The following is a 24,429-nucleotide window of genomic DNA, read 5'->3' on the forward strand; positions in this document are numbered from 1 at the left end:
ATTATATGTAAGTTGTGAGGATAAGTTGAAAACATTTACATATAGCTGGCCGTGGTGGCACATACCTTTTAATCCTAGCACTTAGGGAGGTAGAGGCAGGTGGATCTCTGTGAGTTTGATGATGCCAGCCTGGTCTACAGAATGAGTTCCAGGACAGCAGGGATTGCACAAAGAAACCCTGTCTCAAAAAAAAAAAAAAAAAGAGAGAGAGAGAGAGAGTCTAGGTATTAAAAATGGACAATGCTAACCTCAAATAATGATTGAAGTATATTCTAAGCCTTCATCTTTTTTCTTACTTGCATCTCACAAAGGATAGTGATGCTATTTTCAAAATAAGGTCATGGTAAAACATTTTAAGATATCATAGACAGAATTCTCTGAAAAGTTGTCTAGTAACATAGGAAACAATCCTAATAGTTAACTAATGGGATTATGTAGAATTAGAAAGTTCTCCACAGCAAAGGAAACAATTACCAGCAAGAAGATACAGCCTACAGAATAGAGGGAAAACCTTTTGCCATGGGTCCATGAGATGGCTCAGAAGGTAAAGGAACTTGCCATGCAAGCCTGGAGACTTGAGTTAGGCTCCTGTAAAGGTGGGTGGAGAGAACCAACTCCATGAGATAAGTTGTCTCCTGACCCACGCACTTGTGCCATGCATGTGCATCATGACACACACGCACAAGTAATTTAAAATCATTTAACAATATTTGCCAACTGTGCATCAGATAGGACGTAAGTGTCCAGGATATATAAAACTGAAAAACTAAGCAAGTCAGGTGTGGTGGTGCACTCCTTTAATCCCAACACTCTGGAGGCAGAGGCAGAGGCAGGTGGATCTCTGTGATTTCCAGGCCAGCCTTGTGTACAAGAGAGTTGCATGACAGCTAGGGCTATTACACAGAGAAGCCTGTCTCAAAAAACATAAAAGAAAAGCTAAAAAACCCAGATCAGTTGATAAATGGGCTAGTGAACTTTATAGAAATACAAATGGCCAGTAAATTCTTGAAAAGTTATTTGACATGCTTGGCTATGAGAGAAATGCATAGTTCTCTATGAGAGAAAATAGTTTTGGGATACAGTCTCAACCCAGTTGTAATGGCTGTTACTAAGAAAACAAATGACAAGACGTGCTACAAACAGAGGATGTGGAGAAAGATGACCCTACTCACTCTTGATGGGAATAACTTTTTGTGGCCACTGTAGAAATCAATATGGAAGTTCTTTAAAAAAGAAAAAGAAAGAAAGAAAGGGAAAAAAAAGAAAGAAAGAGGAAGAAAAATGAAAGAAAGAACTTTGATATAACCCAACTATACTGCTCTTGCGTGTATACCCAAAGAATCCTAAGTCAGCACACCACAAAGTTACTTGTACAGATGCGTTTAGAGCTACATTAGTCACGATAGTCGGGTAATAGAACTTCCACACAATAGAATTTTATGCAACTGTAAAGGAAAATGAAGTCATGGCAGTTGCAGGAAAATGGATGCGCTAAAGATCTCTGCGGTAAGAGAAATAGCGGTGAGCTCCGTGTTTTTTTCTCATATACAAAAACTAAATTTAAAAGTACACATTGGTGAGCCAGGCACGTGCGCATTCCTTTAATCCCAGCACTCAGGGAGGCAGAGGCAGGTGGATCTCTGAGTTTGAGGCCAGCCTTGACTACAAAGCGAGTTCAGAACAGCCAAGGTTACATAGAAAAACCCTGTCTCTAAAAACAAAACAAAAAACAAAACAACAACAAAGTTGTACATCTGTGTATCTGTTTATGTGGGAGTGTGCTCACAAAACTAGGATCATAAATAGGAAGAAACTAAGGCAGATGGAAAGGAAAAGGAGGCTGGAAGTAACTGGATAAAGAAAGGAAAACCAGCCTGACAGCTGTGAGAGGACGGCTAGTTGGGAGAGGAATAGTTGTGACAATGGACGCAGATGCCTGAAGATGCCGTGATGAAACCCAGTACGTGTAGCTAACCTAAAAAATAATTTGAAAAGAGGGGAATGAAGCCAGTTTTCAGTATTCATAGTTCTAAATGTGATTTTTGCAGAAAGTCTTCACCTCTTGCTTTGAATCTCTTTCTAGAATAAAGAATGTGATAGTGTATTTCAGAAACTGCTTCTGACCTCTGTAGGCTGAGGTTTCCCCCACTGCTGTAAAAAAGAAAGCCCGCCAGTCTTAAATTGTTCTGTGCATTTTGTCTCAATGTATTTTGTCTGACATGCTCATTAAATACCAAAGTAAAACAACCAATAGTAAAATATTGTGAATTTGTTAAAACTTTAGCACTAACCTTGCTTTCATGAGTAGCCTGAACCTTATTGTCATTTGTCCCAATCAATAACATTGGACTAGATGGTTTTTAAGGATATTTTTCACTATTTTTGAATCCAATATTTGTTGAGAATGTTATCAGTGTAGAACTGAACAATGAGACTTGTAAGCAGTAACATTAGTAGACATACTAAAGAATTTATGTGTATCTTCTGAGTTACATGAACATAGGAAACTTTCCTGGGTATTTACATAAGTGATAGCTGTCTTTCTGCAGCCTTTGTGAAGGGCAATAGACAATCTCCCTTGCCTGTGTGGTGGCTCTCTGCTGGACTCAGGCCCCTTCTTGCTTGCTGAGCAGTAGGCCCAGAACACTGCTTGGTTACCAGTTAGGCTGTGAAGCCTTTGGTTTTTGCTTTCCTGAGACCGTGTTTCCCTATCTAGGCTAAGTTGGGCTTGAACTCAGAAGTCTGCCTGCCTTTGCCTCCCAGGTGCTGGGATTAGAGATGAGCACCCTGCGCTCAAGGAGCCAGAGGCAGGTGGATCTCTGAGTCTTTTTTTCCTCCAATGTTAACAGTAAACGCTGGGTGGCAGCTGCTCTTAGGTATCTCCTGTCTTTCTAACTTCACTTCTGATGGGCATGCACATCTGTGTGAATCTCTGTGGGGCCGACTGCTTTAAACAGTTTGACCTGGGTGTTCCAAGATTAGTTAGCCTTTACCCACATACACTAATGTCTTTGAGGGATAGTTTCTTTCAAAGAAAATACCACAATTCTCTAATGAAAAGAACTCTTTAGTGACCATTTAAAAGTTGAAGTAAATGCCTTGATTTGCAATTAGCTAGTAAGACTAAGGTAGTGAATGGCAGAAACAACAGAGCCCTAGTTTGCCATTGGGTATACTACATGGTTCCTGCTGAGTGCAGGGACCCACTGCTTGCCTTGGGAGTCAGTACCAATGGCTTCTGTGTGTTCAGAGAATAGCTCAGTATGTGAACCACTGCTCACTCCAGACCTTCCTAATGGCTATTTCTTTTGCAGGTACATGTAAAGTACATTTTCCTGATCCAAACAAGCTTCATTGCTTTCAGCTGACTGTAAGCCCAGGTAATAAATATTCCTGCATACTTCACTGTTCCATGTAATAGCAAGCGTAAAGGTCTGCTCAAATCTCTTTTTCTGGATTTGTCCGATAATATGTTGGTACTCTCTTATTCCCTATGATGATGAGGTCTGTGTCTTGCAGCCAGACAAAGCATAGCAAGTATGAGGCACTCAGTGTTCTGGTGACTCTTGAAAGCCAGGCAGCTAACACCAAGGAAAACTGCCTGCAGCCTACTGTTGAATGTGGGCTTTGAAGTAGTAAGTGCACTCTGCTAGTACCACAGTGGAGCCTGGCCTAGATCCACTTAGCTTAGTGATTGCTTAGCTGCAGGCTCATCTGCAGAGGAGCAGGGAGGTCAAATGAGTCCTGTCTCAGGGCAAAGTCCTCCTTAGAACTGATTACGTGCCTAGTCTCCAGGGGCAGCAGTGTATCTCCTTGGTCAGACTTTTCTAGTGAGGCAGTTACAGGAGGTACTGATTGCCAGCCCATGTTGGCCTCCATTTCCCAACCATTGTCAGCCAATTCATGCTACTTCAGGGTAGGTGGGGTAGGAAGAGTAAGGGAATCAATTCTCAGGGGTTTTCCAAGAAAACCACCCCACAGATGTTTGTAAAGAGGTACCTCATCAGTTGTTCCCCTTCTACGCTTTCTGTCCGAAGTGGAAGTGTTAAAGCATCCAGAGGAGGACAGTATGTAAACGATGATGTTATCAGCACTTCAGAGATGTGAAAATGATTTGGAGGATTATGGTACAGAGAAAAGGGAGAGGAATGGTTTGTCTTCAGGTCATGATGACAAGAGAATGTGACACTTGTTAAGGCTGGAGTGGTCTGCTCTTTCGGGCTTATGAGTAGGTGTCCAGAGCTGTTCTGGGGCAGTTAGGCCACAGATGTTTCTGGCATCATTTGGCAGCTGTAAAATTCATATTGTTTCATGAGCTGAGGTACATAGAAAAAGAAGAAAACAAATAGGACAGAGTTTCATTATAGAAATAGAGAATGTTGTCTTATTTGGGAGGGAGGGAAGAGTGAGGAACTGAGAATAATGAGTCATGGACTAATTAAAAAGTGAGAGATAACAGAATTTTGGTATGTGATAATGAGCCCACGAATAACCGTGGCCTTGTCTCTCTGCAAGGAGAATGGCTTATTTCTTGTGGAAATGTTTTATAATAATAAGTATCCTGTTTCAAAATGTTCTTTTATTTTTTTTAAGATGTATTTATTTATTATGTATACGTGTACACCTGCAGGCCAGAAGAGGGCATCAGATCCTATAACAGATGGTTGTGAGCCACCATGTGGTTGCTGGGAATTGAACTCAGGACCTCTGGAAGAGCAGCCAGTGCTCTTAACCTCTGAGCCATCTCTCCAGCCCCTCAAAATGTTCTTGATAGTTGATAATCCTGTTTACATCTAGCTGCATTGGTGTATGCATTCAAGAGACTGGGGCAGGAAGTTCACAAGTTCAAGGCTAGCTTGAACTACCAAGTAAAAACCTGCCTTAAACCTATGTGAAGGTTTTACAAAGTCCTCTGGGATGTACTTGTAACTTTGGTCTGATACCAGTTGCTTAGAGATACTAGGATATGGTTAGTAGCAGGACCCCATTCTTAGACATGGGCTGCTTTACAGGCGTGCTATCTTTTATTGGGTGAAATGGTGAAGACCCTGCCCATTCTGAAACATCTTGTATTCTCTTTGTTGTTGATGAGGGGCACTGAGTTCTCAGGTGCCTTCTCTCATCCCAGAATCACTGTGAAGAACATTGTTTAGTAAGTACTTCAGGCTCCTGTATTGTAGTGACTTAGGCTCTGTCAGTCCAGTGGCTCCTGAGCATACCTCTGCAGTCCTTGTTGGCTTACAGACTCTTGTCCCCACCCCCACCTCTGAACTGGTCAGCGTTATAATTGTGTTTCTGTGGTTTCCTCTGAGTGTTTCTCCCCTCCCTTCCTTGTTTTACCTGTTTGTTTGTTTTTACTAAAGCCTATGAATGTGGATACTGAGATAACATAGGACCACATCTTCATTCTGATTGTCTCTGATGCGTAAACAACTGTTACAGGATCAGTATTTACTATTCTATAGGTGATAAAAAGACTTTTTAAAAATTACTTATTATGTATACAGTGCTCTGCCAGCATGTACACCTACATGCCAGGAAAGGGCATTAGATCACATTATAGATGGTTGTGAGCCACCATGTGGTTGCTGGGAATTGAACTCAGGACCTCTGGAAGAGCAGTCAGTGCTGAGCCATCTCTCCAGCTGATTAAAAAAAAAATTTTTTTTTTAATTTTAGAACCTGAGAATACAAATTCAAATAATGGTCTCAAGAAGAACAAATATCTCTGGGCCAGTGTTCAGTTGACAATGTAGAGGTCTTACCAGAACTGGGTTAAACTCTGTGCTAAGTTCAACAGTAATGGCTGGTTGGTTGGATTCTGAGATCTTACTGTGCATCCCAGACTGACCTTGAACTTCCCATTCTCTAGCTTCAGCCTCTTAAATGCTAAGATCACAGGTGTGAGCCACCACATCACAGTAAAGTGTTTTTTAAGACTTTTAGTTATTAATACCATACAAAAGCTGCAGATTTTAGCCAGACATGGTGGCACAAGCCTTTCATCCCAGCACTCGGGAGGCAGAGGCAGGCAGATCACTGAGTTCGAGGCCAGCCGGGTCTACAAAGCTAGTGCAGGACAGCCAAGGCTACACAGAGAAACTGTGTCTCGAAAAACAAACAAACAAAAAGCAGACTTTAAAATAAGTTGTTTATATGCCTTATGGTCTGCCTAAGTTTACTTGTTTATTCTAGTAGCTTTTACATTTTTTTGATTGCCAAGTATGGTAGCGCACGCCTTTAAGCCCAGCACTCAGGGAGACAGAGGCATTGGATCCATGTGGGTTTGAGGCCAGCCTGGCCTACAAAGTAAGTCCAGAACAGCCAAGGCTACAAGAGAAACCCTGTCTTAAAAACAGTTTGTTTATTTACTCTTACGTACACTTGGTGTTTGGCCTATATGTATGTCTGTGTGAGGGTGTTGGGTCCACTGGACTTCAAGTTACAGACAGCTGTGAGCCGCTGTGTGGTTGCTGGGAACTGAATGCAGGTCCTCTGAGAGAGCACCCAGTGCTCTTACCTGCTGAGCCATCTCTCCAGCCCTTATTCTAGTAGCCTTGAACAGTGTTGAGGGCTGGAGAGACGGTTTACTAGTTAGATCACTTGTTGCAGAGAACCTAAGTTCAGATCCAAGTGTTGCATGGTAACGCACAACCATCCTTTACTGTAGTTGCAGGGGATCCAGTACCCTCTTTTGACCTCCTTATAGATCAAGTTTAAGTGTAGTGCACATATATACATGCAGGGAAAATACTGATACAGATATAAATCTGAAAAGGTGGTGTTACAGGCTTCTGTGACCACTGTCACAGAAACTTTTGTTGTCTGTATGAGACTGCAGTCACCTCTTGTAGAGCAGTTGCTGGGTTCCATTCATTAGTATTTTCATAGGAACTTTTGTGTCAGTAATCAGGAAGACTATTTTGTCTTGTTTTTCTTATAATTTCTTAGGGTTTTTTTTTTAAAATCAATAACATTGAGCTATTAAAATAAGTTAGAAGCTGGACATACGGCACACGCCTTTAATCTTAGCACCAAGACTACACAGAGAAACAGGGTATATGGGGCGTGGTTAGAAGTGTTCCTCAGAGTGGCTTTGTGTTATTTCTCTCTGAAGTAGTTGGTAGGATTAATTTGCCGGTGGTCAACCTGGGAATTCATTTCCAGGAAAGTTTTTATTTATGAATGAAATGTGTTTGGGAGCTACAGCCAATAGCATTGATTTATTTCTTCTAAGTCAGATTTGGGATAGTTCTTTGTCAGAATCAGTCCATTTCACATACCTGTAGAGTTTTATTGAGGCAAAAGTTGTTTGGAATGGTCAGTTGGTCCTGCTAATGTGCAGTGTGTACGATTGTGCAGAATGTTGTATGTGCCTTGCTGTGATATGTCACAGTTCCAGACAGGAAACTTAAGCATCTCTTTCATACTTCCATCCCTGGTCTTTCTAATGGTTGGTTTGTTTACTTGCTTGTTTAGTTTGTTGGTTTGGTTGGGTTTTTTGTTTTTTGGGGGGGAGTTGGTTTTTTGTTTTGTTTTTGTTTGTCTGTTTGTTTTTTGAGACAGGATTTCTCTGCGTAGCCTTGGCTTCCTAGACTCACTTTGTAGGCCAGGCTGGCCTTGAACTCACAGTGATCCACCTGCCTCTGCCTCCTGAGTGCTGGGATTAAAGGCGTGCACCACCACGCCTGGCTTTCTGATGGCTTTTAATTTCACTGTGAAGTTAACCACTGTGAGAGCAGGGTAAATTTAAGAACAGATTTTTTTCATTGGTGAGTCTTTTCTTTCAAATAACCCTAAAAACAGATGGCAATGTGTTCCCTTCTATGTGTACTAGAGATGTGCGAGCTATCTGCCAGCAGTGTCTTCTGACTTTGAGGAAAACACTCACTGCTCTTTTCTTACTCCTTCTAAGAACTCTGTTGGTTTGAAGTTTGCTTGTGATGGTTCTCAGTGGGCCACTGTGTCACCTAATGGACAGGTATGTCATCTGTTTCATGCAGATTTTTCCTCTTCCTAGCACATTCTCTTTAGAGGATTCTCAGGCCATTTAATACCATTGTTATAAATAGCTTCTGAGCTGAGTTGTGGCTCAGTAATAAGAGTGTTTGCCCAGCATTCCTGAGGACATTGTAGTGACTACCAGTAAAAATTACAGTGTGGGCCAGTAAGATCGCTCATTGGCTAAAGGTACCTGCTGACAAACTGAGGTCAATGCCTGGAGTTCACCTTGTGGAAGGAAACTCCTGCAAGTTGACCTGACTTCCAGTTCACATCTCCATGTGCATGTGGGCACACTAACACATGCTAAACCCACAGCACACTAAAATAAGTAAGTCCATGAATACAACAAACTAATGCAGTAAAAATGTGATGTAAACAATGCATGTTAAGTGTCCTAAAGTGACATGGCATTCAAGTTTTTTTTTAATTAAAAAAAACAAAAACAAAAACCCAACCTTCTGTTTTCAGTCCCACATGTATCTTTAAGTAGTATAGGTGGTTTCCCTATTTTATGTTTCTTGATAACCATGGTTAGCTGTAAGCCCTCATTGTGCTCTCTACCTCTGCTCCTTCTCTTAAGTCTCACTCTCACCTAGAATCCTGTTTAAATTGCAGCCCTTCTTTCTTGCTTCTCCCTTACTGTGTTCGCCTTATGTGGAGGGCTGTCTTGGGTCGATGTAACAACTGTCAAGAAAGTGCTGTTCAGCTAATAAGCTGGACAGAAGGACAGGAAATGGAAGGCGGGACATCCTATAGAGGGGGTGGAACCAAGTTGGACAGTTGAGGGAAAAAGAAGAGGGTTGACGGTTAACTGGGAAGGAGAGAAATGTCTCCGAGGATCATAGTGGCAAAAGCTTGGGGTATATGTATGTTATAAGGTTTAGAGTAGTTTATGTTAGTTTACGAGTAGATTTGTATCAGTTTAGATTCTGCTGGCAGCTTTAAAGTGCGTTTCAGTTTCCCTGTGTTAGTTACTGGCTTCTTAGGCCGAACCAATACAGTTTACTGTAACACCTTACACTGTACAACTTACTTGTCCTCTTTTCCATCAAAGTGTAAGCTTCCCAAGGGCAGACATTGTCTCTTATATTCCCAGTGCTTAGAGCAGTGTTTGGTGGAAACTTACAATTTAAGCAATATATTACAGATTTTTATGCTAGTAAACATGAGATAAGATTTCATGTATAGTGATCTCTAGGCATTTCCCCCAATTCCAGTTGTTTTTTGAGAATGAATGTTAGTTCAATATTAATGCATGTAATACCCGTCTCTCTTATTTATTTTTATAGCTATAACTACTGAGAGTTGCTTGTTCATTAAATAAGTTGATTGACATGTTATAGTTTTATGTCTTTTGTCTTTGTATTTCAAAGGTGTCAGTCTGCTTTCTAGTTCTGTGATAAGACACCATGAACAAAGCAGATTGTAAGAAGAAGGGGTTATTTGAGTATATTGGTTCCAGAGGGATAAGACTCATTATCAGAGCCGGGCACGATGGCGCACACCTGTCATCCCAGCACTCTGGGAGGCACTGGCAGGTGGAGCTCTGTGAGGTAAAGGCCAGCCTGTTCTACAAAGAGTTGTGAAGGATCCATGAAGCGAGGTGTGTGACAGGGGAGGCCCTGAGTGGAGGCCCTAAGAGGCCATTGTGAAGCTGTGGAAGTCAAGCCTGAGTTGCACTCGAGACCTCATGATGTTGGAGATTCCATAACCATGGGATGTCTGCCGAGGTGAGCTGCACACAGAGATTAGAACTAGCCCAAGAAAGAAATAGCAAAGCCCAAAGGGCAAACCACTTAAGCCCCCTAACATCAGATGTAGAGGATTTGGGGTTGCCCTGCTGGGTTTCAGGCTTGCTTTGGTCCCGTGTTTCTTCGTTGTGGCAAGATTCCTTTTGGAAGGAAAATGTATATTCTGTGCCATTGTATGTTGGAAGTACGTAATTTGCCTTTGCTTTTACCAGGGCTTACAATGAAGAGACTGCCTTGAGTCTCGGAAGAGACTTTGCCTTTCAAACAGTCTTGAGACTAAAAGACTGGTGACTCTTGAAGGTGGACAAAAGCATTTTGTAGTATGTTTTTTGACCCTGAGACTATGGGACAGGGAGTGGAATGTGGTGGTTTGAATGAGAATGCCCTGTCCAGGTTCAGTCATTTTAATTCATGATTCCCAGTTGTTTGGCACTGTTTGGGGAGGCTTGGAAGTGCAGCCTTGCTGGAAGAAGTACATCAGGTGGGCTGAGCTTGTAGGTTTCACAGACGCCCACTATTCCCATTTGCTCTCTCTCCTACCTGCCATGCTCCCCACTATGATGGTGGTGAGCTTTTTTTGTTTTGTTTTATCTCTAGAACCATAAGCCCACATCAAATCTTGCATAAATTGCCTTGGTCATAGTGTTTGATCACAGCATCAGAGAGGTAATATAAAAGATAAGTTCAAAATTAAAACTAAAAATCAAGTATTTCATGCCCTTGGAATTGATTGTTAGATCTAGTATATAGCTGGGCTATGTTGAAAGCAGATTAGAAGAAGCCTTCGCAGCCAGGCACTGGAGCAGGTTGATAAGGTTTCTGAGTTCTGATCAAACTTTGCTGACTCCTTTCACACCTGCTGCTCTTCCGCAGGGTGTCGTGTTTTACTCAGGTACTCAGAGATGAGAGCATTGACCATTAATCATTTAGTTTGTTCTTGCTGGCATCATAGTGAATCTTTTGTCTTGTTTTTAGAGACAAGGTTTCTCTGTAGCCCTGGCTGTCCTAGATTCACTTTGTAGACCAGGCTGTCCTCAAACTCACAGAGATCCACCCACTTCTGCCTCCCAAATGCTGGGATTATAGGTGTGCGCCACTGTGCCCGGCTCATAGTAAATCTCACCACCACATTCTTTATACTTTCATCTAAAACTTGGTGCTGCAGATTCGCCTCATTTCAGGTTTTCCGAATTGCCTGCCATGTCTATTAACTGTCAAAGTAAGTCCACTGCTCTCTGCTAAGGTCTTCCTTCACTTTTCATTTCCAAGAGTCTCCTGAGAGCTTTGTCATTTAGGAGTTGTGACTTTCTTGGTAGAGAGCATAGTGTGAGGACTGGGTTTGAGAGGGTGCCCTGGTGACTGCTTTTGGCACATTGTTTGCTTCTTGCAAGGAGAAACAATGTATTCTTTCACAGCAGACAGGGTTTCTCTATGTTAGATTGGCTGTCTTGGACTCACTTTGTAGACCAGGCTGGCCCTGAACTCACGCCTGCCTCTGCTTCTGGGGTGCTGGGTTTGTGTTGTTTTGTTTAAGGCAGAGTCTTACGTGACTTGGCTGGTCTCATAACTTACTATGTAGCCAAGGATGTCAAACTTGATGATCCTGCCTATACCTTTTATGAGTGATGGGATTACAGGTCGCCCGGTTTAAGACTAAACTTCCTAAATGAAACATTAATCATCTGTGGATCATGTCTCAACCCATGGCAGGAACTGTGATATGGTATGTCCGCTGCCGCTTTTGTCTTGAAGAACCACTGTGGAGACTGGGAGATTCAACAGTCTCCCGGTGCTTCTCTTCGCTCTCTGGGCCTGTTCATACCATGAAGTAAAACGCCCTAGTGGCCAGCTCTGTGTGGGTGGGTGTATGGAGGAGTGGGAGGTATTTGTGTGTGGATGTGTTTGTGTGGGTGTGGTGCCTTAAAATAGGGAATGGTTGTGAAATGGGAGGAGCAAAGTAGAGCTGCTAAGACTTCTGGGCCTTGAGAGCACATAGCAGTCATTCTGGTGTAGGGCAAGTTAGTGTCCATGAACCCTTAGAGAATTTCTTCCCAGGAGTCACCTATCTCATCTGTGATTCCTTGAAGGCAAGAGGGAGCAGGCTGTACAGCTCCAGTGGAAGGAAGGTTAAGTCTTCCAGCTGTAGCAGTGGGAGGGGAGCCAGGAGCTTTCTCTTGCTGTATTTCAGGATTCAGTCCCAGTTGCCAAGAAGTAAAATGTCTTTAGCTTCAGTGACTGTGGCTAGTGGTACAGAGTTGGCACACACTGTGCTGGGCCACGGTATATTATGCACTGTAGTCTTCAGCCTGTCGACTCTAGAGGAAAGAAGGCCTCCTTCTCATTGGGCTGTGTGACTGTGGAGCCAGAGGAGCTCAGCAACTGCGGTCATCACCCTGAAACCTGGGCCAGAGCTGAGCGAGGCCTCAGTGCTGTATAAACTGCTCCTTATGCAAATCAGTAGTAAAGTGAGGTAGGTCAGGTCTGACTCAGCTTTAAATAGGGAAGTGCTAACTAAGAAGCAGATTATTTTCCTATGAGGGAAAAAAAACTAGAGCAGTCTATTCTTAGATCATAGTCACTTAGGACATAATTTCAATTATTAAATGAAAAGTTTGGGCAGAAGAAACATGAAGTAAGAAGCACATTAGACACACTAGCATCTTTGTGACTAGCGGGCGGCAAAATAAGAGTAATTGCAATCAGTGAGATACAAAACCAGCTAGAGCAGCAGTATAGTGAGGAGCAGGGGTGGCCACAGCACAGCCTGTCCTGTGTGGGGCGCAGTCACTCCTAAGGACATTTAGAGTGGGCTCTGTGGTCTGCAGAGTGAAGAAGCCTGACAATGGTGATTGAAGTCAAACTACAAGGGAACAAGATCACTAAACTTAGAGCTGAATTTACCAAACAACTTACAAAAACAACTATCTTTCCCCAAGACTTGTTACTGTGTCACAAATCCAGATACATTTACAAAAGGTAAATGACTTTAACATCTTAAAAGAAGAATAATTTGGTTTTTTTGCTCACCATTTTAGGGATGACAGTCCATTATGTAGGGAGGGTGTGGCAAACAGAAATAAAAACAGCATAGGAAGTTGGGCGTGGTGGTGCACACCTTTAATCCCAGCACTCAGGAGGCAGAGGCAAGTGGATCGCTGTGAGTTCGAGGCCAGCCTGGTCTACAAAGTGAGTCCAGGACAACCAAAGCTACACAGAGAAACCCTGTCTCGAAAAACCAACCCACCAACCAACCAAAACAAAACAAAACAAAACAAAACAAAAACAGCATAGGAAGGAACCAGCAAGATGTGGCCCATAGGGCCTCACACAGTGTTGCTTCATCCAGGTCACACTTCACAGTCACCCCAACCAGTTTTCTATTCAAACCCTGAACTAAACATACAGCTCCATGGTCAGAGTCCTCATGGTTGGTTTCTGGAAAAGGCCTCACAAATACTCCCAAGCTGTGATATCTCCTAGGCTGTTCTCAACTTGGTTGAACTGACATGGAGATTAATGTATCAAACAGAGGAAAATTAAGTAGCCAATTGTGAGGGAAGAAAACAAACACCGTGTTCTGTGAAATGAGTGAACTTTTTTACTAAGACATTCACGCAATCTTGGTTGTGAAAGACCTTAAACTACTATACCACATACAGCATCTGTAAAGTAGAACTGGCTTTTTAGAAATGGAAATGTAGCTGAGTTTGAGGCCAAGCATGGGCTACATACAGAGTAAGTTCCAGGGCAGCCATGGCTGCTCAGGGAGGAGACCATGTCTCTAGGTCCCACCCCTAACCCCACCCCCCCAAATGGCAAAAGTGTTGTAAAGTGACAGCTCAGTGATCCAGAGTTCTTGTTCTTCCAGAGGTTCACAGCATCCACACCAGCTCATACGGACTATAACTCCAGCTCTGGGGGCTCCATATGCACTGCCCCCCCCAACAAGCATAACATTAATTAAAATGTTACAAAGGCAAAGGTAAATCTAGGAGCCTTTTTCATCTGTAACATAAAGATACTTGCTAACAAGAGCTGGGCACCAGTTCTTAGGAAAGAAGTGGAAATAACCAGAAACCTGAGCTGTTTCAGCCTTACTAGCAAGGACTGAAATGAAGCACAAAAAGTGTTAGTCTCTTATGAGATTATCAGACTATGAACGTTAAGATCCTGTAATGACAGTATTAACTGTTGGTTAATGTGGCACAGCCTCAAAGTTCCTTTCTTATTTATTTTGTGTGTACAAATGCCATAGTTGATTGCTGTGGTGTAGAAGTTGGTTCTGTCCCCCATGTGGGTCCTGGAATTTGAACTCAGGTCCTCAGGTTTGGTAGTGAGCACCTTTGTTTGCTGAGCATTTTACTGGCCTACAGCCTCAAGGTTCTTAAAAAATCCTACTTTTATCAATGAAGTATTTGCAGATAACTTGCTTTGTGTGTCTAATTCACGTAAAAAGTCGAAGCAGTTGGTCTTAGTGTTGTAGCTCAAAGATGAAGACAGTGCTAGTCATGTCACAGTGAGCCTGGGACTGCAGCGCCCTCTGCTGGCCGCAGCCCCTGCAGCTCCTTGTTGAAGCTGGGTTGGCTCCAATTAGACAAGAGGGACCCTGCTGTGGTGCTTGCAGACCTGAAGAAGCCTGCACATCCTCCTGGGTTCTCGCCAACGCCCATTTCCTAAGGGCATGTGCTTTCCTGGAAGCTTAGCCAAGCACTCACTGAGGCAGTGGGTATAACTCTCCAGTTCCTTGAGCCATCTAGCAGGGTGCTGAGTAAGCATGTGCTGAGTGACACAGGTGCTGGGAAAACAGCAATCAGAGCTCATCAGCTTTCCCACAGAAATGGTATCCTTGTAGGGAAGCTGGCAGCTGGCCTGTAAAGAGTAACTCACACAAGGCAGGAGATGTTTAAGAGAGGCACGCCAGCTGTAGTGCCATCCTGAAGATCCCTGCCCCTTTTTCTCGGAGGGGACCTTTGCCCTGGAGCAGGTGGTGATGGTGGCAGTGTTGACAGAACATGGCTCTGCAGTGCCAGCTTTGCTGAAGGAACCTGGGAACTCTGGTCCTAGTTTTAACCTCTTTAGTCTGTGTTTGCCATATCCTAATTCGTGTTTGCTTTTGTTTCCTTTTTTTTTTAATTTAAAGATTTTTTTGTTTTGTTTTGTGTTTTTAATAGATGAAGGTTACTACCAGGGTGGAAAATTTCAGTTTGAAACTGAAGTCCCTGATGCCTACAACATGGTGGTGAGTAGCTTGTACCTAAACTTCACCCCACACTCCAAGGCAAGGCGTGGAGACATGGGGACACTGCCCTAGGAGCATGCTTCTACAGAAGCTCATTGTGTTTCTTTTGTGACATTAGCAGCAGTTGAGAGTTTTAGTACAGAAACTCACAGGTACTCATTGTGCCGATGTTCTGCCTGTATATTCCCTGTAAATGTCTTTTAACTGATTTTATTCATGGCATAAGGCCAAAACTCCAGAAGCCATTAATTTTATAATTTCAGGTAAATAATACTCTATAGCTATGTGTTAGTCTCGTAAAGAGCTTTTTACACACTAGTTATATTAGAGGCTGCCACATGGCTTTTGATTTTGAGGATAGATCAACAGATAAGTAAGTAGCTAGACAGACGGATTTACAGGGAGCATAGCGGAGGCCAAGAGCCATGCTGTTTGGTGCAGAGCTGGGGCATCGGTGGCATGGGCTGTGTGGAGTGTAAGCACAGATACCAGTAACTCTGCCTCTCAGGAACCTAACACCGTATCTGCACACAAATGTGCACAAGCATTCATGTACACGTACAAATGAAAATAAATTAAAGAATAAAGTAGACTAAACCTGGTCTAGGAAACTGTATTTAGCACTAGTATCTGCAAACACATCTGGCTGAGAAGATGATTTTTTTGAGAAGATGGTCAGCTGTGGATCTGTGACTTTGTGACTTGGGCATAGCAATTTGGGCTTCGGGTTAGAATTTGAGACTGAGAGATCGTGTGCGTGCGCGCGCGCGTGCGTGTGTGTGTGTGTGTGTGTGTGTGTGTGTGTGCGCGCGCGCGCGCGTAAAAAGGCCACACATTGGGGAGATTTGTGAGTGACATTCACTTTCTCTCTCTCTCTCTCCCTCCCCCTCCCCCTCCCCCCCCAGCCTCCCAAAGTGAAATGCTTGACAAAAATATGGCACCCCAACATCACAGAAACAGGGGAAATATGTCTAAGGTGAGTCTCTTCCTCCTTTCTGTACATGTGTGAACCTCTTGAGAAGTGCCTGGGCCAGACTGAAGCAGCTGCTTGTACATTCTGTACTGCCCACTCTTGCCAGGGCCTTGCTAGTCCTCACTGTGCGTGTGATGATCTCTGTTTCCACCTCCTTCAGTGAGCAGCCACAGCCCCAATTTACGACTAACACAGGGTGGATGGTAGTGGGGTAAATAAAACCCAGGAGAAAAATGGCAAGAGTCGCACTTGAGTGACATCAGCCACCTGCACTGAAGACACTTTCCATAATGGTTCTGCTTTCACGGGAGCACAAGGTCAAGGTCTAGCAATTTCAAGTCTCCGTGAAAGGTGACGGCTCTCCAAGGAAAAGCTCCAAGGATAATGGGGAGCTTTTTTCATAGCAGACAGAGCATTTGAGCCTTTTCTCTGTTTGGCTCCTATAGTACAAGGATGTTAATGATGGCTGTCTGGGCTATATGAACTGTTTTTGATCGAGAGCCTCTCTGTTAGTAGGACTTGGACAAGCTGTGAAGGCACTGTTCTCATGTTCAGCTACCCTGGGAAACAGGCTTCTCGTGTTCAGTGTAATATGTTGGGACCTGAGGCTCTTCTTAGGCCTGTTTCTCCATTTTCCTCAGTTAGCATTAACCACTATGTAAGGAAGATGAGCTGTATATGGATGCTTCTCTCTGGTCCTTTTTTTTTTTTTTTTTTTTTTGTCTGATAAATGCAATCAGTGCCATCAACCCATGCAAAAGCCTTAAAATACTGTCAGGCATGGTGGTGCATGCTTTTAATCTCAGCACTTAGTGGGCAAGTGGATCTCTGAGTTCCAGGCCAGCCATGGCTTCATAGTGAGACCCTGTCTCAAAACGAATAACAAAAACAAACAACAAAAAGCAAACACACCATAACAACACACAACAAACCATAAACACAGAATCAAAAGAGAGGATCCCTGGACGGCTGATGGGCCCTGACACTAGACAAAGGAGTTGAGGCCACAGGAGAACACCACTCATCAGCCTGTGTGGTGCCCAGCCACACTGGCAACCAGGACACATGCAGGAACACCATGAGGGGCATTAGGGCGTGTGAGAGGGAAAACAGACCAACCTCAGCATCGGAGGGTACAGGCTCACACACTTTGGGCAAATGTATCCTTCTTTTACAGGTAAAATAGGTCTCGCTATTGGAGGACTTATGTTTTGGATTATGCCTGACACATAAATTATAGGCCCCAATCTTCAACCATTTCTTCTATAGTTTTGTTGCTGTCTCTGTTTCCTGTTTCCTGGCTATTAGACAACTTTTTGTGTGTATATTGTTTTAATAATACTTTTCTGATGGGTATGGTAATACATGCCTATAATACAATCACTCACTCAAGTGGCAGAGACAGGAGAATTGGCACAAGTTTTGAGCTAGCTTGCAGTATGTAGCAAGTTCCAAATGAGCTAGGACTAAGTCCCTGTCTCAAAAAAAAAAAAAAAAAAAGTTTTACCTTTGCTTAGGAACTCCATGTGAAGAATTAATAGTCTACACAGTTAATAGACAAAATAACAGACATTGTAACCTACATATAACTTTGGAGGTGAAGACCGTCCTCAGGAGGAAGAAGACTGAGCAGCCGAGAAGAGATAGTTTTATAAAAGCGCTGCATTCCTTTGTTGTGGATAGAGACTCTCAGTATAGCTGCAGCTCCTCACTAATGTGTGTTTCTCTTTCAGTTTACTAAGAGAACATTCAATTGATGGCACTGGCTGGGCTCCCACTAGAACACTGAAGGTGAGAGTCAGCACTCCTCCTGTAGACCTCAGGCTACCAGCTTCCTGTAAGAAGTACACTCTTGCTCCCTCCTGTCCCAGCCACACACCTTCTGGGTCTGCTCCACCAAGTATTGCTTAGCCAGTTCTAACTGGATGAGCGTCCTTGTTGCTCAGCACCATATCATTCCAGAACGAGCTTGTCGGTTTCAGAACCACAAGAGAAAGCCTCGCAGTCTTGTTCATTCACAGGGAGCTCTTGAGCCTTTCTAAGTGCCTGCAAGAGCTGCAAAGTGTGTAGTTACTTCCTGAGTCAGAAGGACTATAAAGTGATGGGTAGATTATTATTGAATAGGCACCACAAGGGAGAAGAGTTCAAGAAAAAAATTGACCCTGATCCAGTGTCAGAATATGCAGACTTAATGCGGTTGTGCCCTGTCCCTCCCAAACTGTGGTCTCTGACACATGAACCACCCAGCCTTCTGTCCAGTCTTTCCCTGTGTCCTGTCCTCAGGATTTAGCTCTGCCAGGCTGTCCCATTACACAGAAGGTTGTTTTGTCCAGTCCTCCAATCACGACACCTGCTCCTCCTGCAAGTCTCTGGCATGGCTGCCAGTTCCTCTGTAGTCTGTACTGCTCGGGGCTCAGATGCCTAGCCCTCTCCTTCAGGCTTAATGCTTTTCTTCACCTCCAGCTCTAGTCACTAGGCAGCTCACACCAGAAGGTCAGATGTGACAAGATAGGAGGGAGAAAGCAGGGATGTCCCTGAAAATCACAGGACTTTGGAATTGAAGAATCATGTAGAGAAGGCATTTCTGAGCTTCATGGCTCCCATCTGAGGGTGAGATCTCTGAGTGCAGATGAACAATGGTTTTCAGTGCTATTGTAGTGGGAAGTCGTCATCTTAGAAGTGTGAATCTCCCTTAATTCTTAAAGTAAGGAGAGATGGTTAAGGTGTCAAGGAGTAATTTAGCTGTGAACCCCAAAAGGCAGTCATGTTACAAAGCAGCAGGCTTTGTTAGACAAATTTCACAAGTCCAATCTGTGACAGGAGGAGGTAGAGTGTGCATGTGTAGGTAGGCCCATGGCTCATGGTCCCTGCATCTGTTCAAGTAGGGAAGACAGTTACAAAGTTGGTTAGAGGTTAGACTTGGAAGTGCACTACAATGCATATTTTGATAGTCTATGATGTATATTTCTTGGTTACATGTTTAAAAGACATTTCTTTTTTTCAGGATGTTGTTTGGGGATTAAACTCTTTATTTACTGTAAGTATATTACTAACCACCCCCCTGTCTTGAGTTTTTGGCTGCTGGGTTTGAAACACAACCCCAGAAGAGCATGGGCGACTTGGAAGCTAGCCTCTTTCCTATTCTTTAGGGCCAGATGCTGTACTGATGCACAAACCTAGGGGACCTCAGAGACATTTGGAGGTTTTCTGCCTTCTAGAGCATATCTGCTGCTCCTCCTGTCATCTGGGGCACAACATGCTTGTTGTTAATGTTTAGCAAAACAAAAGTAGTACAACTTCTACTAACCTGTGAGGCCCTGCCCAGTGTTGTGTTCCCAGGGAGCACGCGCCTCCAGAGAAGCCAGCATTTGCAGGCATTTCAGGTTCTCCCTGACTCCTGTCAAGATACTACCTGGTCTTTACCATGCAGATGGTCTTACTGGTGTGCTCAGCCATTTTGATGTGGGCCTTGCCTTCTTCTGTGAGATAAAGTATTTATATCCCCTGAGGCTGAGCCTATTTAAATCTTCCCAGCAGTTGGGCTCCACTGTTTTTTAAATAGATTGATTTATCTTTATGTATATGGATGTTTTGCCTGTATCTGAGTCTGTGCAACAGCATGTGTGGCTGATGTTCACAGAGGCCAGAAGAGGGTGTTGAATCCCATGGGACTGAGGTTACAGGTGGTTGTGCGCTACCTTGTGGGTTCTAGGAATCAAGCCAGATCTCACTCTAGGCCTATCTGGGCTGACTTTTCAAGAGGACTGGGCAGGTCAGCTGTGGCCTCTGACCTAAGCCTGGGTATACATGGAGAGGTGGAAGGAGTGTGCTCCCCTGAGTTTAGGGAGCAGAACTATCCCCGAATTGTTCTTTCGCACTTTTAAGTAAAAGTTAAAGATCTTTAAAGGAAAGTCAGGAGGGGGGTGGGGAGAAAACATTCAGGCAAGATCATAAGAGAAAGTATGTGTACACTGAAGAGATACAGCAGATATTAGAGAGAAACTAATGCTTTAAGAAGGAAATGGAGCTGGTGTGTGGCCTTAGTCCTAAGACTTGAGATATGGAAACAGATGTATCTCTGAGTTTAAGGCCAACTGGATGTATATAGTGAGTTCCAGGCTAGCCGGAGCTATAGAGAGAGACTCTTGTCTCCAAAAGGAAAAGAAACGAAGAGCCAGTGAGATAGCTTAGCAGGTAAAGGTCCTAACCTGCTGATAATCTAAGTTAAATCTCCAGAACCACCACTTTCTAAAACTTGTGGGCATGCATACACTGTTACATACATGATAATAAATATTTTTTAACTTACTGCAAGAAAGCAGTGGAGCTGGAGAGGTAGCTGAATCAGTAAAATGCGTGATGTACAAGCATGAGGGGCCTGAGTTCAGTTCCAAGAACTGATGTAAATGGCTGGGCATAGGTTTATGCTTATAATTTCAGCCCCGGAGACAGAAGGATCCTGGAGCTTGCTAGTCAGCCAGCTTGGCCTAACTAGTGAGTTCCAGGTCCCAGTGAGAAACCCTGTTAAAAAAGCAAGGTAGAAGGCTCCTAAGGAAGTAGTACCTGAGATTGACTTCTGGCCTCCAAACACGCCTATTTCCCCACATGTACCCTCACATGTAAGAACCTGCTAATGTGTGCTTACACACAAAGACATTTCTATTTGAAGAGCTTCGTTGTAAGAATGGTGGTTTAAGCTGGACAGTGGTAGTGCACGCCTTTAATCCCAGCACTTAACAAGGCAGAGGCAGGTGAATCTCTGTGAGTTTGAGGCCAGCCTGGTCTATAGAACAAGTTTCAGGACAGTCAGGGCTACACAGTGACACCCTATCTCAACACACACACACCTCCCCCCAAAAGTAATGGTGGCTCAAGGCCTGAGAGACGACAACTCAGTGGTTAAAAGCACTGGCTGCTTTTCTAGAGGACCCAGGTTCTATTTCTAGCATCCACACAGTAGCTCACAACTTCCTTAACTCCAGCTCCAGGGAATCCACAAGCACACACACATAGTAGTACACCTGTGTGCATGCAGGCAAGACACCCATACACATAAAATAAAGTAAGTCTTTTTAAATGGTTGTCATTCACCAGTTACCAGATAGCATCAAATTAGTGTGATTGCTATCATCTTCAGTTCCCCAGAGTGGGGATAGTCATGTGTAGACACACCCTTGACTTTTACTCAACTTCAGCCACCATTTTGAAAACCACCCATGCTCAGCACTTTGCAGTGAGGGACTTAGAAGCTTGGAACTCTCTGAGTTGCTCTGCTAGTGACAGATGCCCTGAGACTTTTTGTAAAAGGAAGACTTGATACTGCAGGAAAGCAGATTCTCCCCACATCATCATGAGTTGCTCTCTTTTTAAGGATCTTTTGAATTTTGATGATCCACTGAATATTGAAGCTGCAGAACATCATTTGCGAGACAAGGTGAGCTGACAGACGGGCTGCTTCTAGGTAGAAGATAGGAGTCTCTTGACTGGAAAAGTGAGAACTTAAGTGGTGGGTTCTGAGCAGCCATTTAAAGCTACTTACATATGATGTGACAGTAAATGTGTGGTTTGCTCATAATGAAAGTGGTTTTTATTGCAAGTAAAACCATAGTAAAATTTCATTACCTCATTAGCAATAAGGGAGGGCTGGGAGGTATAGCTTTGCGGTAGAGCACTTGCCAAGCATTGCAGAACAAACCAGCAAAACCCCACCACTGTGGTTCAGATATGGATCAGGGAAACGGGTAACATCGGGCCACCTGCCTCTTTCCACACCCTTTGCTGAGGTTGTGTACATTTTGTCTTCCCCCCCCATCAGTTCATATGCTCATTCCTTTGATCATTCAAGTTTTTCCCCTACAGGATATTTTCCTACTGTAAGCAGCAAGTCAGTAAACACAATTACATCCTTAAGTACTGGTATTTGATTTAATCCTACAGCCAAATCACTGGATCAAAGATACTGTGCATCCTTAATCTGGACAGTGGGCTAGCTGTTTATCTTTGGGGTCAACAGGGCACTACACACTGCCTGGGACATTTCTTGGCATATCAAGTGTTGCAGTGTGCTTGCTTTGCACCTCTGAATAGTTCTCTCTTATTTTTGAGCCACTCTCATATAGAAGAGTGTTTGGAATTAAAAAAATTTTTTTTTCTAATGTGCCTGCTGAGGGCCTGGCCCTGTGGCAGTTATTTGCACACAGCAGGGGATAAAGCTTTGTTTTGTACATCAAACACTGTTTCTGTCTTGCCTTCTTCAGATGGGTTTGAGGTGCTTCTGGGGGAAAGCCTATAAATCAAATACCTAAGCCCTGGGACCCAGTGTAAATGTAGCAAGCTGAGAGAGTTGACATCACTGCGCCTGTGGCTGCACTGTGGGGCTATGGCTAAGTGGCAAGTGGGTCCATGGATGGTGTATCAGAACCTCAGGGAAGACAAGGGATGGAAAGACACCCGGAACGACTTTACATAAGAGACTCCTATAGAAGACCAGAAACAGTCTCATGTGTCCTGAGCAGGAGTGTAGAAAAACTTCCAGCGTGACCTGGGCTGAGGTGGCTCAAATTGTTGAGCCTTAGTAAGTGTCTAAGAGGCTCATTTCTGTTTACCCAGTGAAAGGGGGTTAGAAGCAACAGGAACTGCAGTAGGAGGCCTCCTGAGGGCCTAGCCTGGATTCACCCTAAAATGAACGCAACACAGGTGGCCAAGGTGGACTAGAAATCTTCTGGCCTGAGTTGAGGATGGGTGTGGGTTAGATGGATTCTCCATTCCACATTCTAACCCTTTGTGGTGATTCCTGGTGAGCTCACAGTGTTGACCAGCTCTGGAAAATGGGAGTGATCTGGAAGACCTTCTGAGGTTTCTGCATAGCCCTCCCCAACCACCTTGTCTGAGGGAATGGCCAGTGTGTGAACCTTTGCACAGGCCTGTTCTGTGCCCTTCCTCACCACACCTTGCACTGTCTTGTGCACAGGTTTGCACTGGAGTCGTGGAGAGGTGGAACAGTGGTGACAGGAAGCCAAGCTTCCCCACATTTGCTGTGTTCCTCAAGTGTCATTTTGCTCTCACTCTTTGTTGTATCCACTCCATCGACAGGAGGATTTTCGGGACAAAGTGGATGAATACATCAAACGCTATGCCAGATGATAAGAGGAGCGATCACAGGTCTGAGGACTTTGTCACAGTTGTCTCTGATGTGAAACAGCTCGAGGTAGCCCTCCTCCCCGTCCTCATACTCCCTGTCAGCCCCTTGGGATTGTTCCAGTGCTACAGCCATGCTGCCCTGAAGAAGACCTTCCTGACTGCGCAGTATAGGTGGCGAACAGCATAATACAGCAAGAAAGTGTGTCTGGGCATCGAAGGGGTTGCCTGCTTCCCTTAACACGGTCACTGAGACTCCTGTCTAGGCTGTCTGCTGGGACTCCTCCGCAGTCATAATGAACTCACCACTGAGGATAGCGCTTGCTTCCCTTCCCCCAACAATTGGTGTCCTGCACAAGTGATGTAATGACATGTTTGGTGTGACTGGCAGATTGGCAATAAGAAACCCGCTATTAACTGTGATTGGATGCACATTCTCTTAGCTTCTTCCACGAATGTTGGCCCTGCCTAGATGTGAAGCTTCCCAGAATGCATAGTCATTCACTGTAGATCTTACTGAAATGCGTATTTTATTTAATGTAAGTATATTTTGGAACAGATTTGTAATTTGTACAATTTAATGCTTTAATTATTTTTTTTCTATTCTCATTTACTTTGTATTCATTGTATAGAGCAAACACAAAGATACTGGGTCAAGCAACTGTTGAAGAGAAATACAAAGAGACCATTCTAGACACATAACTCCAGATGCAGCAGGAATCTTGCTCCTAGACACCAACTTCCTTCAGGTCTACATGTGGCAAGGATGCCTTGAACTTTAGAACCTACACCTGGATGATCAAAACCAAAGGCAGGGGAGGCTACCCAGACACAGCAGGCTGGGGCTTCCTGAGCCAGGGTGGTGGGTGATTTTGCCATGGTCACAGCATGAGCCAGGGGCTCCTTAACAGTTTCTCTTTGCTGTCCTGCCTGGGGAATCAGCTCAGTCCCTGATACTGCCAAGACTGCACTGTGACTGTCTTCCAACTTGCCACTGGATTCAAGTCCTAGTTAGTGGGGGAGCCTCATAGTCCTTGGCAGGCCCAACAGCAGCAGCAGCAGTATATGCCATGCTCAGTCAGGGTAGCACACTTCAGGATCAGCCCTGGACAGACCAGTGGAATATTCTAGTTTTAGACATTTGAACCAGTGAAATCTAATGCAAAATAAATGCATGTCTGGTTTTACTCACTGCCTGCCTAGCATTCACACTTAACTGCCAGTCTTCCTACCTGTTATCCTTGGTTTAGTGTGATTCACAAGGTCAGTCTTGCATCCCACTTGGCATCAGGAATTGTGTTAGTTAGCCATGAGGGTGGCCTCTA

The 24,429-nt window shown here is 43.9% G+C and overlaps 1 protein-coding gene across 7 annotated transcripts in view; it reads left to right on the forward strand.

The window, feature by feature from the left end:
- The window catches only part of UBE2F (ubiquitin conjugating enzyme E2 F (putative)), a 39,885-nt gene extending 15,589 nt beyond the window's left edge, over positions 1–24,296 (forward strand). For 5 of the 7 annotated variants that reach the window (XM_084779512.1, XM_084779510.1, XM_084779511.1 and 2 more), the window contains 7 exons: positions 3,315–3,380; positions 14,927–14,994; positions 15,900–15,970; positions 17,701–17,758; positions 18,972–19,004; positions 21,339–21,401; positions 22,938–23,664. In XM_084779512.1, coding sequence (XP_084635638.1) covers positions 3,315–3,380; positions 14,927–14,994; positions 15,900–15,970; positions 17,701–17,758; positions 18,972–19,004; positions 21,339–21,401; positions 22,938–23,294 — 716 coding nt within the window. In that variant the 3' untranslated portion in view covers positions 23,295–23,664. Of the gene's footprint in view, positions 1–3,314; positions 3,381–14,926; positions 14,995–15,899; positions 15,971–17,700; positions 17,759–18,971; positions 19,005–21,338; positions 21,402–22,937; positions 23,665–23,736 lie in introns of those variants that run through there. The other 2 variants (XR_014778789.1, XM_084779514.1) reach the window with 2 other exon arrangements.
- The last annotated feature ends 133 nt before the right edge of the window (positions 24,297–24,429 follow it).

Source organism: Acomys minous (genome assembly GCF_964271855.1).
Source record: "Acomys minous genome assembly, chromosome: 4".
NCBI lineage: Eukaryota > Metazoa > Chordata > Mammalia > Rodentia > Muridae > Acomys > Acomys minous.